Source organism: Suncus etruscus, chromosome 6, assembly GCF_024139225.1.
Source record: "Suncus etruscus isolate mSunEtr1 chromosome 6, mSunEtr1.pri.cur, whole genome shotgun sequence".
Classification (NCBI taxonomy): Eukaryota; Metazoa; Chordata; class Mammalia; order Eulipotyphla; family Soricidae; genus Suncus; species Suncus etruscus.
Genome location: NC_064853.1, coordinates 21,739,389 through 21,758,544, shown reverse-complemented (window position 1 = coordinate 21,758,544; position 19,156 = coordinate 21,739,389). Strand labels below are relative to the sequence as shown.

Genomic DNA, 19,156 nt, shown 5'->3' with positions numbered 1-19,156 from the left:
AGGAAGGAAGGAAGGAAGGGAGGGAGGGAAGAAAAGGGAGGGAGGGAGGGAAAGAAGAAAGGGAGAGAGAGAAGGGATGGATGGAGGGAGCAAAGGAAGGAGGGAAGGGCAGAGGAAGGGAAGGAATGGAGGATAGGAGGAGAAAGAGGGAGGGAGGGAGAGTGAAGGCAGGAAGGAGGGAGCCCTCTATGTATAATTTTCATAGCTCTTAGAGAGCTTCTCTTTTACAAATGAGAAAACCAATGTTTAAAAATAACAAGCACCGGGGGGCCAGAGGGATAGCATGGAGGTAAGGTATTTGCTTTTCATACAGAAGGTCGGTGGTTTGAATCTCGGCATCCCATATGATCCCCTGAAATCAGGGGATCAGGAGTGATTTCTGAGCATAGAGCCAGGAGTAACCTCTGATCACTGCCGGGTGTGACCCAAAAACAAAAACAAAAAAAAAAAGGAAAGAAAGGAAGGAAGGAAGGAAGGAAGGAAGGAAGGAAGGAAGGAAGGAAGGAAGGAAGGAAGGAAGGAAGGAAGGAAGGAAGGAAGGAAGGAAGGAAGGAAGGAAGGAAGGAAGGAAGGAAGGAAGGAAGGATGGAAGGAAGGAAGAAAGAAAGAAAGAAAGAAAGAAAGAAAGAAAGAAAGAAAGAAAGAAAGAAAGAAAGAAAGAAAGAAAGAAAGAAAGAAAGAAAAAAGAAAAAGAAAGAAAGAAAGAAAGAAAGAAAGAAAGAAAGAAAGAAAGAAAGAAAGAAAGAAAGAAAGAAAGAAAGAAAGAAAGAAAGAAAGAAAAGAAAAGAAATGGCAAGCGCCGGCACAGTGGCACTAGAGATAAGGCATCTGCCTTGCAAGTGCTAGCCTGGCACAGACCACAGATCCCCCGGCGTCCCATATGGTCTCCTCCAAGTCAGGAGCGATTTCTGAGCTCATAGCCAGGAGTAACCCCTGAGCGTCAAATGGGTGTGGCCCAAAAAACAAAAACAAACAAACAAAAAAGAAATAGCAAGCAATTCACCCAGTGACACAGGGGAAGTAGCAGAACTGGAATTCCAGTCCAGCTTAAAAAATGAGATTTGTTGTAAGGATGAGGTGCATTCTCATCCAGATAGACCAGGCCATCAGCCCAAGTCCCAGTTTCTGTTGGGCTTCATGGCTCAAAGAGGTGAAGGAGCAGGCATCCACAAAAAAATAAAAATAAATTTAAAAAATGAGCTTTGTAAACTTCATAACTCATCATCTTTCCAAGAAGAAGGATTCCATTATTACAAACAATCCTGAGAAGGAAAAGTCACAGGCCTAAAAGTGCTTATTTACTTGACCACAGATCAATGCTATGGCGATGTGTGTGGAAACAAATAAGACAGGGTCTTTCCCCCACTACTGCAGCCTCTTAGAAAAAGTGTTCCTACAGTAGTGATAAAAGTTGATAAATAAAAAGAATGGATCACCATCTGAGAAGTGCAAGGAGAGAGCACATTGCAGAATTATAGCTTAGGGACAACTTCTTGGAGTGCTAAACCCTGAGTCTTGAAAGATGACTAGGCAAAAAGTGATGAGAGAAGTTGTCAGCAAGTATAGCCTTGCCCGGCAAGTAGGAAGACCCTAGGTATATATTATCATATTAGCAAAGTTCTTCCTTTGTTGCTGGGAGATTTTACTTAAACATTGCAGCTGGTAACTGTGCCATCTCTAGTTGTGAATACTCATCCCTCAAATGACAGATTTTTAGGCAGTTCTTAATCAGAAGACTCTTCTTCCTTATGCTGAACTGTGATCTGTCTGTAGAAATCTTGGGTGATTGATAGACAATGAACATATCTGATTCAAACCCCCCAATGTAGTACCGATACCGGAGCCTCCTGCAGCCAAACAAGTTTGGGGGCACCATCTGCAGCGGCAGTGTCTGGGATCAAGCCAGCTGTCACAGTCCCACAGCTTGTTTGAAGCCAGCTCAGTGTGGCCAGGAATTCCAGTGCAAGGAAACAGGTGAGTGGGTTTCTGGGAATGAACAGCTGGGCTTCTGCATTAACATGTACAATGCCTCTTTGGGGAACTTGTTAAAATACAACCCTGTGAGCCCTTCCACTGTCACTTCAGGTGGGGCCCCAAAATAGAAAAATTTACGTCAAGTCAGCAGCTTCGGTGATTTTGATGCAAGTTGGTTGGAACATCTGTTGATTCATTTAGAGAAGATGCAATTCACTCATTCATCTTTACATTTAATAACTAGTGTCTGAGAACTGATTCAGTATAACGAACCACTCCCTGGGAGAGATCTGGAGAAGAAAACCAATGGACCTCACCTCAAGGCTATCATAGTCTTAGAGAGAGTGAGATTTGCAAGGAGCCAGTGATAGTTTCCTGAGATGAGTTGGTGCAATTGGCATAAGTATGTGGTTCCAGGAGAACTTCTATCAGAAAGTTCCCATAACTGCCCTCAGGATCCAAGTAGCCTTTAATTGGCTCTGGAGTGAAAACTTAGAAAATAAAAAATGTTTTCCAGGAAAGAGGCTATGCACAAACACAAGGCTGGGGAATCAAAGGCAGTGAGGGAATTGTAGCCAGATGGCAGTGGTAGGAGGTGGGGCAGGGAAGATGTTGGCATTTAAAGGAAGAAGAAGGAGTTTTCTGGAAAATTGAGTAGGGGTTGGCCTGGCCAAACTGTCATTTCAGAAGGCTGTCGTGTGGCTGTGGGTTAAAGAAAGGATCTGGGGACAGCTTGAGCAGGAAGCTCAAAGGAAGTGTGGAATAAAACAAGTAGTGAGAATAGAGAAAGGAAGAAAAAGAAAGAAAAGTCTGAAGGCTATTTCAAAGGAAGAACAGTTATAGTGGCTACCTTAGCAAACAGGAGAGAGAGGGAGGAGTTCAGAAGGTTCAACAAGCATTTACAGCTTTTCATCTCATAGGACGATGCCTGAAACGCCACCTGGTGTGTAATGGAGACATAGATTGCCTTGATGGCTCCGACGAGAATGACTGTGATGATGTCAGGGTCCCCGAGGATGACTGCAGTTGGTATGAGCCCATTCCAGGCTCAGAGAAGGCGGCTTGGGGGTAAGTCCTGCCACTGTGTGCGCAGAGGCTGGGTATGGGTTCTCTTTCTTCTCCTAGGACATCAAGGCAGGTAGGACTCAGCATGGAGTGTCTTTGGAGAATTCCTGTGCCTCTGCGCATCTTTGGAGGAGGAAATTTTCCCCAACTTCAAGGTGGTGTACACAGTCCTCTTGACTTTTTTTTTTGTAAAACATCCACTCTAGGGGTTTGGAAGGGCAGGTATTTCTCTCTTTTAGCTCTGGGGTGACACCTATGTCAGGGTTCAAACCTATTGTATTCCCAGAGGAGGGGAAAGAACTGGGCCCGTATATGAGTACTCATTCATTTCTGAAAGATCTCCCTTTGTTCATTTTAAGATCGTCATTCTGGGAGGCTAGAATTAAACTTATAAGTTTAGAGAGGGGCACAGATATTCAGTCCATAGCTGGTAGTGTGCCTCATCATGCCCACATGACAGAGCTCATCTGGATGCTGGCTAGTGGTTCCCATTATCTCTTAACCCTGCCCTATTTCTCTGATCAGCCTCATCATCCCAATGCCATTTCCAAGGACTTTTAGAGAGGCCACCATTTCCACATATCCTTCCACCAAGTCCCAAGAAGATAACTCTTCTTGACTATGCACATGTTCCAGTGTATAAAAGTCCCATTTATTTTCTTCTTTGCACCCCAGTTACTGGATTGGCCAAAGTTAACAGTATGAGACAATGAAAACAAAACATGCTTCTTGGTAAGGAGTCATAGAGGAGATGAAGTAGACCCTTAAGTTTCTCTTACTTCTCATCCTCAGTTTCTTCCTCTGTGGAGGTACCATCAACCTTGATCCTCATTTGTTCTCACTGTGCAGATTATGTTCAGTTTCTGGAAGGCATCACACTTCTTTCTTATACGCCTCAGTAGAGAAACCTGCTTCTATCTGAAATGATCTTCCCTGTATTCCTAACCCAAATCATTTCTTCCTCAGTGGAAAGATTTCTTGTGATAATGGCGTCCTTCTACTTGGGAAGAAGATGAGTCATGAAGAGTTATGAAGCTCATTTTTAAAGCTGAATTGGAATTCCAGTTTCTCATAATCACATCTGAATAAAATTCCCAAGTACAGGTTCCAACCCATTCTATTATCATATTTGGAGATGGAGCTCTTTGGAGACAATTAGGTGCACATAGTCATAAACTAGGGGACCCTAATATGAGAGGAATAGTTTGCCTATGGAAAGTGGAAGGGATAAAGAGAGTACCTTTGCACCGTGTGCAAATAAGAGGTTATGTGTAAACAAGTTAAAAAGGCATTGTCTGCAACTCATGAAGAGTTGTCTCTCCAGAAACCAAAAGGCAGCACTTTGACTTTGAACTCATGAGAACTAGGAGGAGGTACATATCTGCTCTTTGAAATTCCCCAGAATAAAGCCTTCCAGAAACAGCTCACCCTCAGAGGCTGTTCCTGATGATTTGGGTTGTTGGTTTTTAATTTAACTGTTCCCAGTTTAATATTTTTATTTAGTGCAGCAAAAGCAATACATTCTTAAGGTAAAATTGAAAACTCACTCTCTCCTTCCTATACTCCATATATCACCCTTCTTCACATTCCTTCCTAGAGCTGATTCTTGTTAACAGCTTGTTGTTGGTTCTTCAAGACTGTAAATATGCATCTGTGATGTGCATTTTATATAAATCTGACTCTGTATTGCATACTATAAACATAAGTATGTTTTAGATAATGTAATTATACCATACATATACACATATTTTTTACTTAATAGCAGTTGTGAGGATTTCATCCCATAGCCTCTACTACTGCCTTTTCCCCAGAAGCATAGTATGCTCAAGGGCCAACAAACTATGGCCTAACGGTCAAATTCAGTTTTCTATAAATAAAATTTCATTGAAAATCAATTTTCACTCTAAAATGAGCAGTTGCAACAGATATCTGTGACCTGCAAAACTTAAATTATTTACTGTTAGGATCTTTACATATTTTTTCTAACTCCTCTCAGGTATTATTATACATGATAATTTATTTGACTGTTTCTATTTTAAATATGATCGGAGTGTTTTCTGATGCTTCCCTCTTATAAACAATTCTGCAGTGGACATCCCTGAATATATTTTTAAGTACATTTGTGAATATTTTTGCATAAATTTCTAAAGAGAGAAATTTTTCTGTCTTTTCAGATTCTCTAGGGTACTATAACCAGTTATTCCAAATATCTATAAGCTTAGTAGTCTTTTATGTTTAAAGGTGATCATGTAATCTGAGGCTTATTATTACATTGAATGTTTGACCCATCAGAGAACCTGTATTTAAAAGTGACAGATAGAAACATGCTCAATGAGAGGAAAGACAGAAACTGTAGGATATAGTGGGGGGAAATCCAGATTTCAGTGTCAAAAACATCTAGGATATAAATCCAGCTGTGCCTATAAGCAAGCTACTTAATTTTTCTGAGCTTCAATTTCTGCATTTGCAGAATTGTCATGAGGTTGAAAGCTAATGCATGCTAAATGTCTTGTAGAGTGTGCGCTCAATTCATCAAAGCTATTATTACATCACTTTCACTAATGAGAAGAAAGAGATGGAGAAAGGAAGAGAAGAAGGAAGTTAACTTACATTGAATTTCTGCTATCTGCCAGGTGCTCTGTAATTATCCATTTATCCCTTTGAAGTAGGATGGATTCAGGATTTTCTCTGCTCATCTTCTGCTTTTGTGCCTTTTCTGCAGAGGGCATAAATAAACATGACTGATATTATGCAATATACATAATCCAAATGCCTAAAGGGACACAGGAGGAGGAAGGACTGTCCAAGGTATCAACAATTGTATAGAGGCAAAGTTTCACTTGAATCTCAAGGATCAAATAGTCGTTTGAGAAAAGACAATCATTATTTTATTGCTTGTAACGTAACATATGTCACTTTGATTGTCAGGTCCTTGGACTCAACCAATTCTAAAGGTTTTTATTCAGCTATCTGGTTTTAGGAAACTAAATTTGTATGTTATCTATTTAATATATTTTCTTTACCTAAATATAGTTAAAATAATAGTACATGTGGCCTAAATATGGCATTTGGGAAGAAAGTTAAAAAATATGAGAAATGTATGAGAAAATGTGTCTCTCTGTGTAGATATAGTCATATATATGTATCAGTGTTAGGGACATCACACATAAAAATTAAGTGCCCTTGGAACCCAAGCGGTAGTGCAGCGGTAGGGTGTTTGCCTTGCACACAACTAACACAAGAATGGACCTCAGTTCTATCCCATATAGTCCCCCAAGCCAGGAGCAATTTCTGAGCTCATAGCCAGGAGTGGACTCTGAGTGTCACCTGGTCTGGCCCAGAAACAAAAACAAAACAAACAAAGGAAGTGCCCTACCACTGTGCTACATCCCTCTTTCACTGGGTCTATAGGAAAAACATTTCTAGAAGATTCTTAGATTAGGGGACAGGAAGAAACATGTATTCAGTATCTAGCAAATTTACTTCTAGTTTACTTTTACTAAGTTTATTTCAAGTTTACTTCTGTTTTCCTTTAATTCCAAAATTCAGACCACAAAAAATGTAGAAACCTACTAATCAAATGAGGAAAACAAAGGTCAGGATGCATCTAGAATGGTTAAAAATCATCCTATTAGTAAACATCTGAGGTGGAAACTAAAAAGCAGTCTTCGTGACTTAAGGAGTTAATGCTCAGATATTCTGTGATGCAAGAGAAACATTCTGAGGAATAGACTCTCAATAGAGTACCACAGGTTACTCTATTACAAAGCAACTGATTTTTATTTTAGCGAAAGTCCTTTTCTGAAGCAATGCAAATAAAAATAACAACAATTTATTCAGTACTTAATATGAAGGTTTCCTCTCCAAGTTTTGGATTCATATTCAGCTTGGACAAGACCAAGGGAATACTGTTCACAAATGACTGAAACTCAAGAGGAATTACATGGTTTGTCTCAAGTCACACAGCTTGAGGAGTCATAACAGGAAAATAAAGTCAGGACTCTAGATAAGTATACGTAACTTAGTCCAAACACACTTAGAGCTATCTCCTATGTAGGAGCTTCTTTTGAGATGCTGCATGGAGCTATCTGGCTACTCTGGTTAAAAATAGCCCAAAGGTTCGGGTTCAGCCCACTTTGCCTCCCATTGTTCCACTAAGTGAGGTACTTTTTGAGCTACTTCTACTTCAAAACACTCTAAAGAACACAATTCTAGAAACCACAGCTTAATCTACTAGAGATCCCATTTTCTAAAGGTTATTTTATGTCGCTTTGCCAGTCCAGTGAATGCTACCAGAAGTTGCCTGCCCTTTCCATGTAGGTACAATATCCTGACACAGGAAGAAGTGCAAAGTGTGTATGATCCCACATACTACGGGGGCCAGTGCGAGACAGTGTACAATGGCGAGTGGAGGGAGCTGCGCTATGACCCTGCCTGTGAGCGCCTCTACTATGGGGAGGATGAGAAGTACTTCCGGAAACCCTACAACTTTCTGAAGTACCACTTTGAGGTAGGCCTGCACATGAAGATGCTCACAGATAGTGAGAGAGAGTGAGAGAGAGAGAGAGAGAGAGAGAGAGAGAGAGGGAGAGAGAGAGAGAGAGAGAGAGAGAGAGAGAGAGAGAGGGAGGGAGAGAGAGAGAGAGAGAGAGAGAGAGAGAGAGAGAGAGAGAGGGAGAGAGAGAGAGAGAGAGAGAGAGAGAGAGAGAGAGAGAGAGAGAGAGAGAGAGAGAGATATGCCTGGTTCTGGGAGTTATTCCTACTTGTTATGTAATGATCCGTTGCAAAACTAACAGGACATATGTGGGTTTGATTATCTGAAATACGAGTCAGAAGACTGGTTTCCAGGCCGAGGGTTTGGGAGAAAATAAGTAAGATGGGATCTTCGGCAGTGTATTGCCACCTGATTTTAGGAAATGAAACCAGTCTTCTGACTCTTAATTCAGATAATCAAACTCACATATGTCCTGTTAGTTTTAAAACCAAAGACAAAATGGCTGGCTGGGAATCTGAGATCCAAGCTTCAGTCTCACCAACAGCAGTAGCCCTCGACTCATCACCTGTGTGCCTTGGTTTCCAGAGTGGGACTATAGAAAGGATTCTGAGATTGAAAGTGCTGGTGAATTGCTGAACATCCCAGAGATTATCTCCATCTCTCAAACTGGCTTCTGGCCACTCAAGTACCACATAACTCATGATCAACTTTAAGCCATTGATTTCTTCAGCCTTCACCCTCTGGGTGAAATTTATATCCTGCCAAGTTATAGTAGATGTTTCCTCTGTGTCCAGTACTTTTACTTCCATATAACCCCCTCCATTTAACCTTCATAACAACACAAAGACAGAGAATTATCATTTTAAAATCAGTATTTTGGGGATTAAACCCAATAGTGTTCAGGGGTCCATTTGTGGTGTCTGGGATCAAATTGGGGCTGGACTCATGCAAGGCACATTCCTTGACTTCAGTAATTTGGTGTCTACTTTAGTGTTTTAATTTTGAAGGCTTAGAAAATAAATAATATATAAGTATATTTAAATATAGAAACTTAGGGGGACTCAAGTTTCAAACTGAAAGCTGCACTGTACAAAGACACAGACACAAGTTTTATGCTAACGTCTTTCTGCACTAAACCCAGCAAACATGTCATTTAGAAGGCACTGGGGAGTTTATACACATCAAATCTATGTACTCACGCACATTCCAACTATACAGAGTGCATAGAGAAAGATGGTAGAACTCCAGGATTACTAACAATGATCCTGACTTCAAATATCTAAAGAGAAAATATGGACAAAGGATAAGACCTGTATTGTGAAACCTTATGAAACATTTATGAAGCTGGCATCCCTAATCACTTTGACATCTACTGCCATCATGCTTACAGCAAACTAATCTGGAAAATATACACAGAATCATTCCCTAAGTTCAAGGATTTCCAAAGTGGTATATTTTTACTTGGGAAGGTTATTGAGATGATTGGGAGAGGGTAACAATAGCATAAGATATAATTAGGATTTGGGAATTTGGAAACAAATCGAGGAACAGAATCACGGTGTGTTCACTTAAGAAAGGTACATTTCCATGGGGATATTGAGTTGTTTTTTTTTTTTTTTTTTTGGTTTTTGGGCCACACCCGGCGGTGCTCAGGGGTTACTCCTGGCTATCTGCTCAGAAATAGCTCCTGGCAGGCATGGGGGACCATATGGGACACCGGGATTCGAACCAACCACCTTAGGTTCTGGATCGGCTGCTTGCAAGGCAAACACCGCTGTGCTATTTCTCCGGGCCCGAGTTGTTTGTTTTTTAAGGGTGGTATGTTTAATAAGTTTCAGAACCTTTGTTTAATGTCTAAATAGTTGTCAAAATTGACTAGTCTATGTGGCATCAACAGTGATTCCAAAATCTCAGTATTTAAAGCTGACATGCCCCAATTATATGACATGTCCAGCTCCAAGTAGAAAGAAATATCTAATTATATCAGATGCTCAGGACCCCCCCAAATGGAGGCATCATATACACAACATATTTTCTTGACAGCAGAGCCAGCCCCTCATGGACTCTGAACCCTTCTTTCCTTGGTTTAAGAAAAGCCAAGACCGTGCTCATTTTTAATTGGCAAAGAAATGCATCCTCACCATGTGCTGAAATAAAATAATCAGACATTTGCAAGCAGCATGATAGACCACTACCTAAAATATCTGCACATTTCATAAACTCCTTTCCTCCAAGGTCTATGGAGATGATATGGGTTTATGTAACTTACCACTGCAGAGCCAAGCAATGTTTTCCTCCATCATGGAAAAGCTATTTGGAAAGAAAGTCTGGATCAGACCAATATAGTACTTTATCTGAATCATTTGTATGTGTGTGTCTACCTGCATATTGACTAAAATAAGCATTTTAGGAGTAACACTACTAAATTAACACTGTCTCCTATATTTTATTAAATATCAATTTGATGCCTGGGTCCTTTTTTGTTTATTTGTTTGTTTTTTGGGTCACACTCAGCAACGCTCAGGGGTTACTCCTGGCTCTACACTCAGATATTGCTCATTGCATGCTCGGGGGACTATATCAGATGCTGGGACTCAAACCACAGTCCTTCTGCATGCAAGATAGGATGTTTACCCTATCTCCATGCTATCTCTCAGCCTGGGCCCCTTTTTTTTTCTTTGGTTTTTGGTTTTTGGGCCACACCCGGTGGTGCTCAGGTGCTCCTGGCTATCTGGTCAGGAATAGCTCCTGGCAGGCACGGGGGACCATATGGGATGCAAGGATTTGAACCAGCCACCTTTGGTCCTGGGACGGCTGCTTGCAAGGCAAACGCCACTGTGCTATCTCTCTGGCCCCCGGGTCCTTTTATTTAAATAAAGAATTATTTGTGAAGAGGGAGTGGGCATGTCCCACCAAGAGCTCCTGAGTGCTCCCCCATCAATAAAGGTGTCAGTGATCAAAAAAAATAATTATTTGTAATGATCAAAACCAGATGTTGCAAACCAAGCATACTAATATGAAATTGGAAAGAATGCCGTGTAGGGGCCGGGCGGTGGCACTGGAGGTAAGGTGCCTGCCTTGCCTGCACTAGCCTAGGACGGACCGCGGTTCGATCCCCCGGCGTCCCACATGGTCCCCCAAGAAGCCAGGAGCAACTTCTGAGCGCATAGCCAGGAGTAACCCCTGAGCGTCACAGGGTGTGGCCCAAAAACCAAAAAAAAAAAAAAAAAAAGAATGCCGTGTACATGAAGCTCACACCTATTTGGTTGTTTTTTTTTTTTTGTTTGTTTGTTTGTTTTTTTGCAGGCACGGGCAGATACAACCATCTCTTCAGAGGTGTATTATAATGCCAATGATCTTCTTTCTAATATAAGAAATTCCAAATCTGTATCAGCTGGAGTAACCGTTGGGATTGGCCTTGCGAAAACTCCTTTGATAGGAGAAGTGGGTTTATCTGGGTCACGAGACTCTTCCCTCTTGAATAAATTAAGCGAGTACCAAAATAAGGTATTAAAACATAATGCAATGTCACACAGTATTCCATAATCTACGCTGAACACGTCTTACCTTAATTGCATTAAAAAGTACAGTAGTAATTGAACCTTAATTTGCTTGTGTAATTGGAAATGTCTGATCAGTGGTAATCATGTTTGTTTTTCTTATTACGCTTTGGCACACAGAATCATCACAAAGGGAATAAATTGAAAGACAGGACTAGAACTTTATCACTTCACCCCATCCTTTCTCATGGTTACCTGAAGCCTTCAGGGAAATATTTAGAGTGGTAATCTTAAAGAGAAACAACCAGGCCCACTACACTAGCCTAGAGGAATTCTAAACTATGCTTTGCTTTCCTACATTGATCAGACAGCACTATGTATAATATTTCACTAGTTCATCAGACATTTACCATTTATTCCTGTCCCCTGATTTCTGAAAGCTCAAGCACTGCTTCCTGAAGGAAAGTAGGAATATCAGGCACCATGTTGTCCAGGTAAATGGAAGTCAAACTTAACAGAAAGGTTTTCTAGGTATGTGAAACAACAGGTTTAAAGGCCCTAAGATGAGAAAATAGCTTGTACTCTTAGGAACTGAAAGAATGCTGTTCTCTACAGCCCCTTTTCTTCCACCTCCCTTTAATGTGGACTGTTGCTCACTATCAGTTTTGGCTCTTGAGAGACCCTCAGCTCGAGGACATTACTTGATCCCTGACTTTTGTGAACTGTTTTCCAGACTCCATAAAGACCATGTCACAGGTTGAAACTATGCTTTGGATTTTATCTCCCCTGTTCCCAATTATTTAAAAAGACTTAAAAGGATATGTATATTTTCTTTGTATATTTCTTTAGATGTATTTACTTAATAGGTATAATTCTTAGTGTGTATTTCCTTATGTAGAGAAAGCTTTTCCCATTCCTTTTTTGGATTTGCCTAGTAGAAAATTCTAGTAGATAAGTTTCTCTTAGGGTCTTAATTCAGTCAGAACCAGGTTATGGGGATTGTTTAGCTTATTATTTTTATCCCCATGTGTATCAGTAATATCACGTGGCATTGTTCCTTTTTGCATAGGCACATTAAAATGGGAAACTCTTACATATAGAAAGAAGTTCTTAATTAAAATGAATAGGAATTCATACATTTTATAGTGCAGGGGCAACTTTCACCCTGAACAATTGTCATAATGACTTGACTTAGGCCTCACTCAATCAAACATCGAGCATCCACCCCCAACCTTGGATTTCATCTTTGGAACCGGCACCATTCTCTGCAACAGCACCAGGAATCAAACTTCCACTAGGGGAGGCTCTAATGATGCCCTGGCACCGACTTTCTCCACAGTGGGTTCATATGACAACCTGATGATTAGGAAACAGCAACAACTTACTTTCAGGGCAGGTTTTCCTGCCTTGCCACCTAATGGTGAGATGACACTCTGTGGCACCTGGCTTCAGCATAGAATATGTGCAAAAATCAAGATCTCTAATTATAGAAGCCTGGCTGTGGCTGAGATCTTTTCCTGGGAACATGAAGAAAGACCTTTGGTTTAGACAATTAGTATGTCCAGAGCCTGTAGTTGGTCTTATGACAGTATGGTTCATGGGTAGGGGCACCCTGTATTTTAGTCCAATGGTTTTCCTTTTTAATCTCCCCAAACATTTGCTGTGCCTATGCAGAAGAAAATAAAACAAAACCTAAAAAAACTGCCATCCCCTTTTTGAATTTTAATTTTTTAGATAGGGGCTTCTGTCTTTTTCATAAAACCTTGGGACATGAATTATTTTGTTTTACCTCATATTTTTGCATTTTCTATAAAATGAAAATCAGAAGAAAAAAGAGGATAGGGACCAAGTGGTCTCAGGTACATTGGTGGAGATTAAAAAAGGATAGAACTAAATATCCAACCCAAAGTCAACAACAATAGAATCAGGAGACCCAAATTATAACAATCTAAACTTAAAATGTGCCTATTACATTGGACACGCCAGGGAGGTAAGAATGGTGGTTATAGGATGCATGCTGGGAACATTGGTTGAGGTAGGTCAACACTGGTGGTGGGAAAGGCCCTATCTCACTGTCACTGTATGCCTGAAATCCAACTAAGAAGGACTTTATAAACCATAATGGTTTCAATAAAAGTAATTTTAAAAAAGAATGCTCTATCACAGAGTGAACAGAAAAGGAGAAAGAGAGAAGAATGTGGAATGTACTAGGAGCCAGAAAAATACTTTTTAATTAATTGGCCAATTAATCCCAGTACTATAAATTTTGTTGGGGTTCCAACAATAATTTTGCATGATAACAATACAGTCCTCAAAAGGAACTTGTTTAACAAATATGAATTACTTTCTAGAACTTTACCACAAATTAGCTATTGATCTGAAGGGGCATTTATCTGGGATACGACTCTTGTATTATAATATATGTGCACTTCTCAAAACATAGGTGTACTTTTCACACTTTCAACAACACTTTGGATTAAGTTTTCAAAACCTAGAAAAAATATGAACTGTACATACCTCTCTTCCTTGTACAGCAATCTAACACCATTCTGGTTCTACTTCTTTTCATTGTATCAGCAGTTTACTGTTCTTCATAACTCAACAGTACAAGCTTTCCTTTATAATGCAAGCTGATTCCCTGAGGATAAGTTCTAATTTCCTTTGCATTTTATCTTCAGCATCATGAGTTATAGTATCAAGAAATTATAAACTCTTATTGGTATTTGTTCAAATATTAACTCAAATAATATTGGCAATTCAGCATACCATAAAAAATACTACTGAGCATGATTTTTAACAGAAACTACTTGTGAGGGGGTTATGATGCAGTGGTTCAACTTCTTAGAGGAAAATGTGGAGGTGAGAATGAACTGGGGGTAGAAGACAGGATGGGAGTAGAATGACAGTCCACTCTAGTAATTAAAACAAGTGACAGTTAAAACAGAGATGAAGACTAAAAGATGTAAGTCAGGCAAACTCTCATCTGATATATATATGTGTTTGAAAAATATAATAATATCTCTTGCCTGAGTATTTATATGTAAACATCTATACCTACTCCAGGTACCAATTTTGCCATTTTGTACAATGTTGACATATCATCTAGTACAATGTAAGCATCTTTTTTTCCCTCATTGAAAAGTGGTTGTTTGTTGTTGTTGTTGTTGTCAGAAATATACCTTCATGAGAATTTTCACCAAGGTGCAAACTGCTAGTTTTAAGATGAGGAGGAACAATATTATGCTGGATGAAGGAATGCTGCTGTCATTAATGGAGCTTCCAGATCAGTATAATTATGGCATGTACAGCAAGTTCATCAATGACTATGGCACCCATTATATAACATCTGGATCAATGGGTGGAATTTATGAGTACATCCTGGTATTTGATGAAGAAAAAATGGAATCAGAAGGTAAGTACAATGTATGTTTTCTGCGTGGTGGTGAGTACATGCAGCAGGATATAGCTTGATATGAGCACTTTGACTTCATGCCAGACCTATAAGGTAGCTTTGGTTTATTATTTCCAGGAAACAGCTCCCAACAGAGAAATGACTTGCTAATAAGCACCCCAAACAGAATTTTAGCTCCCAAATACCCCATAACATCATCAAGTGCAGCCTCCAAGCAAAAACAATTCTACAAGTATATTTTCCTTATTTAGATTGTAAGATCTTTGACAGTAAAGGTAAGTCATATAAATATAAATATATGTATAAATGTATACATATATAACATATAAATATATGTATATACACAATAAATATATGAATATGTATGAAATTATATACCAAGCTAAAGAGTTTGGCTTCATATAAAAAATTTAGAAACCTTATTCCAAGGTGTCATTTGTAAATGATGAAAATATAGAAGGAAGGAAAAGGAGCTGACATTTATTGAAGACCCACAAGTTCTAGGTGCTTTTCTATTGCCACTTAGCATTCTCAACAGAACCTGGAGGTTAGATCCCAGCTCTTTCTTCAGAAACACAAATGCTGGCTTCTTGGGAGGTGAGTTGCTTTGTCCAGGCTGCAGGGAGCTGTCATCAGAAGCCTGGACTGTGGTTGTTCCACCATGTGATCCTGTAAGGTCTTTCATTTGGGCTCCCCTCTTCCATGTTGGATTACTAATTAATTGCCCGGGGTGTCTCGTGGCCCCTCCTCTTTAAAATCTGTGAGGCAGAAATGGGCTTCCAATGTGGTTAATATTCAAAAAGAGCCCACCAACAAATTGTCCCAGGGATAATTACCTCAGCTCTGTTTATAGAAAACCATATGTCGATAATAGCACAATTTGCTATTTGTGAAGAGCTGATTTTCTATAAATCTGGAAAGTTAGTGTTGCTTTTCTATAAATATGGAAATGTGCTAATCATCACCTCATCTGCTGGAGACCGCTAATAAATCAGAAAGTCATTTACATATTAACCTACAAAGAACAAAAACATCTACCTTATTTCCTTTTGACAAACAGAATCATGAACATCCTCTCTCCATGTTTGATGTTTGCTGAATTTCCTTTGTCTCTTTGATGCCTCCTTTTTCTAGGTCAGTCTCTCTTTTGTCTCTCTCTTCAGTGATTTTTACCTGCTCTCTTCTTATAACTCTATTTCACTCTCTACTACTCTCTTTTTCTCTCTCTGTTTGATTAATTATGACTTTAAAAATATTTAAATTCTATTAAGTGATTTTTTTTCTAATAAATACCCCCATGTAGTAGATATTTATGTCCTCAAAGAGCTGAGAGTGGTGTGAAGTGATTTAAGTGAGCCCACACTGGCTTGTTTGCTCTGGGGGATTTTTTGTCCTTGGGTTTGCTTCAGATCCTTTCTGGGGTCATTCCAGAGGATGCACAAGCCTGTGTCCTTTAGTTGAAACTCTTCTCTTCTATCGAATGCTAAGGGCATGTAACAGACTCAAGGGAGGTCTTGGATGTTGGTAGGGTGATGTCAGACCAGTAGGAACCTTGGATTTTCTCATAGGCTTTGCTCAACAGCTTTCTACCTTCAGTAGAAATCAGGAATGCATTCTGATTTGAATCTATGAATCTGAACTTTTTTCTCCATCAGTCCTTTGAAGCTCTTATTTGTTCTTGTATCAAGGTCTGACAAAGCATGTATTCACTGCTCTGATTTATTTGGCGTCTGGCCCCATTACAGAGCTGACAATTAAATTGGCTGGTCAAGAACTTCAGTAACATGGTTCTATCATGAGTGTTTCCTTTGACACACTGAGCTATAGGCCTCTCATATGCTTCCTTGTATTGCCAACTCCATTTCATTTGTGTGAAACCAGTACCAACATGGTCACCTCTGTAAGGCTGGTCTGCCCATCTTCTGAGGCTCTGCATAATGTGTATAACCTTTAGCACCTCTTCCAATTCTTCCTACCTTTTAAGCCTTAGAAATCACTTTCCAATTCTCTGTCTCTATGGATTTTTCTCATGCAGGAATAGCACGTACTCAACCATTGAGCTATATCCCCCTCCCTACACACATACTATTTGTTCTGACTTATTTTACTTGGCATATTGCCTCTCTAATTCATGTTGCTGTTAAAAAACAGGATTTCATTTTTTTTGAGTGGAATAATATTTCATTGTAAGCAATATACCACAAGGTTTTTTTTTATTCATTAATCCACTGATGGACGTATGTCATCATGAGCTTGGCTACTGTGAACACTGTTGTCAAGAACATAGGTCTATAGATATCTCTTTGAGATTTATTTTCCTTTGGGTAAGTATGAGGAAGTGTATTTTTGAATTAGATGGTAATTCTATATTTAATTTCTTAGGAAACCTTCATAATGTTTTTTTTTCCATAGTGGCTTCCCCATTTTATATGCCCATCAACGGTGCATTAAAATTTTCCTTTTCACATTCCTCATAGTAACTGTGTTATCTCTCTTTTTGGGGGGTAGGGCACACCTGACAGTGCTCAGAGCTTACTCTCATCTGCATTTTTTTTTTGTGTTTTTGGGTAACTCCCAGCTGTGCTCAAGGGTTACTCCTGGCTTTGTGCTCAGAAATCGTTCCTGGCAGGCACAGAGAACTTATATGGGATGCTGGGATTCAAACCACTGTCTGTCCTGGGTCAGCTGCAAGCAAGGCAAACGTCTTACCACTGTGCTATCTCTTCAGCCCCCTTAGAGCTTACTGCATTAAGGATTCACTCCTGGCAAGGCTTGGAAATCTATCTAAGCTGGGTATTGAACATGGGTTGGCCACATGCATGCCCCTTACATTATGTACTATCCTTTCGGCCTGCAACTATTATCTACTTTTTATAGTAGATATTTTCACAGGTGTCAGGTGAAACCAGTGTGGTTTTGATTTTCATTTCCTTGATCATTTGTGTTGTTAAAACCATTTCATATATCTATTGACCCCTTTTATAACTTTATACTGATTGAGAATCTTTGGGGGGGCAGGTTTAAAATCAATGATAGAACTGGTGTTGCAAAGATTTTTCATTATTTAGTGGGAAGTACATAAGGCAATTTTTAGTGAAAACCCAGCCTTTTGTTTGTTTGTTTGTTTTTGTTTTGATTTTTTGGTTTTGGGGGGCCCACACATAGCAGTGATCAGGGCTTATTCCTAACTGTTCTTAGGATTCAATCCTGGTGGTTCTTAGAGGATCATATGCAGTCCCAAGGATCAAACCTAGGTCAACTACCTATAAGAAAAGCATACCCCATAGTCTGTCTCCCCAATCCCTAAAATTCTAGAGATTTTTTTCTTTTCATTCCCATTGCTTTTGTTGGGTTGTATAACCTGTGGAAGTTTTGACTTTTCTTCCTCTTTTCCCATATCTTGTTAGTCATCTCTGTGCCACTCCCAAGATGTCCCTTCCCCTCTATTCCCATGACTACAACTCACTAGACTGAGACTGAGAGAATGAGAAATGCATCTGAGGTTGGGTGGACATCCCATCCATGAATTTGGGACAAAGGTGCCAACAGTCTGCTTCTTTTCTGTGACTGACATAGGTAGCATACTGTGGTTGGCATGCTTGTTTCAGCCTCTGAGCCTTTGGTCTTTCAAATGCTAATTGAAATAGTTTCCTACCAGCTAAATAATTTAAGTTAGTTGATAAGGCACCTGATTTAGGGATGCTATGAAAAATTATGCAAAGAACAGAAAGTAATTTTCAAGACACCACATGTTCAAGATTTTTTGACTTTTTGTTCTAGCGAGAGAGCTCTGAAAAGACTATAGGAAATCACTTCTATTTATATTTGGTCTGTGAATGAAGTAAGTTCAATTCTGTGACTTTCTAAAATCCAGCAGAGAGTGGCAGTAGAAACAATAACTTCAGTAAGATATCTTAGCTTTTTTTTTTAATCTGTCACTTTATTTATTTATTTGGTCTTTTGGCCACATTTAGTTACAATTGGGGCTTATTTCTGGCTCTAAGGGTTCACTCCTGGAGGTACTTGAGGGACCATATCTAGTAGTGGATTACAAAACTTAGATTGGCTGCTTGAGAGGCAAGTAGTGCTCATATCCACTATACTCTTTAAGGACACATTTTTTTGCCATTTAAAATCAAATATTTCACATTTATGAGCCTCAGTTTTACCTTAATTGTGTGTGGATAACAGAGTTATTCAAGCATACTGTGAAATTTAACTGAGATTTTATATGTGTGTGTGTTTGGTTTTATGTCACACCTGATGGCACTCAGGGGTTACTCCTGGTTCTGATCTCAGAAATTACTCCTGATAGGTTTAGGGGACCATATGGGATATGGGGGGATTGAACACAGGTCAGCTGCATGCAAGGCAAATGCCCTACCTCCTGTGCTATTGTTATGAAATCAAGAGAATATATTTTAAGAAGCAGTGTGAAAAGTAAAATACTGTTTAGTCAGTAGCTAGTTACTAACATGAGTTACAGCTTTAGGTTGGTTAGTAGGTAGTAGGGTCATTTGATCAAGGGGAGGGCAAGAAATATGCTAATGATGTGGTTGTGAGGAGCCCAGACTTTTGAGTCAAATTCAGCTGGAAAGTAGGGGTGGGTAGTGGTGGGTTCTTGGCTTTACCATTGAGTAGCTGCTTCCCTTGAACAAGAATGCTAGTTTTCTAAGTCTCAGATTTTTCAAGACCCATGCAGGAGTGACA

General features: G+C 39.6%; 1 protein-coding gene across 1 annotated transcript in view; it reads left to right on the top strand.

Moving 5' to 3' along the window:
* Positions 1 to 19,156, top strand: part of C8A (complement C8 alpha chain) — a 67,970-nt gene that overhangs the window by 23,780 nt on the left and 25,034 nt on the right. The window contains exons 3-7 of the mRNA XM_049774605.1: positions 1,830 to 1,974; positions 2,895 to 3,042; positions 7,360 to 7,549; positions 10,841 to 11,041; positions 14,206 to 14,446. Coding sequence (XP_049630562.1) covers positions 1,830 to 1,974; positions 2,895 to 3,042; positions 7,360 to 7,549; positions 10,841 to 11,041; positions 14,206 to 14,446 — 925 coding nt within the window. The remainder of the gene's footprint in view (positions 1 to 1,829; positions 1,975 to 2,894; positions 3,043 to 7,359; positions 7,550 to 10,840; positions 11,042 to 14,205; positions 14,447 to 19,156) is intronic.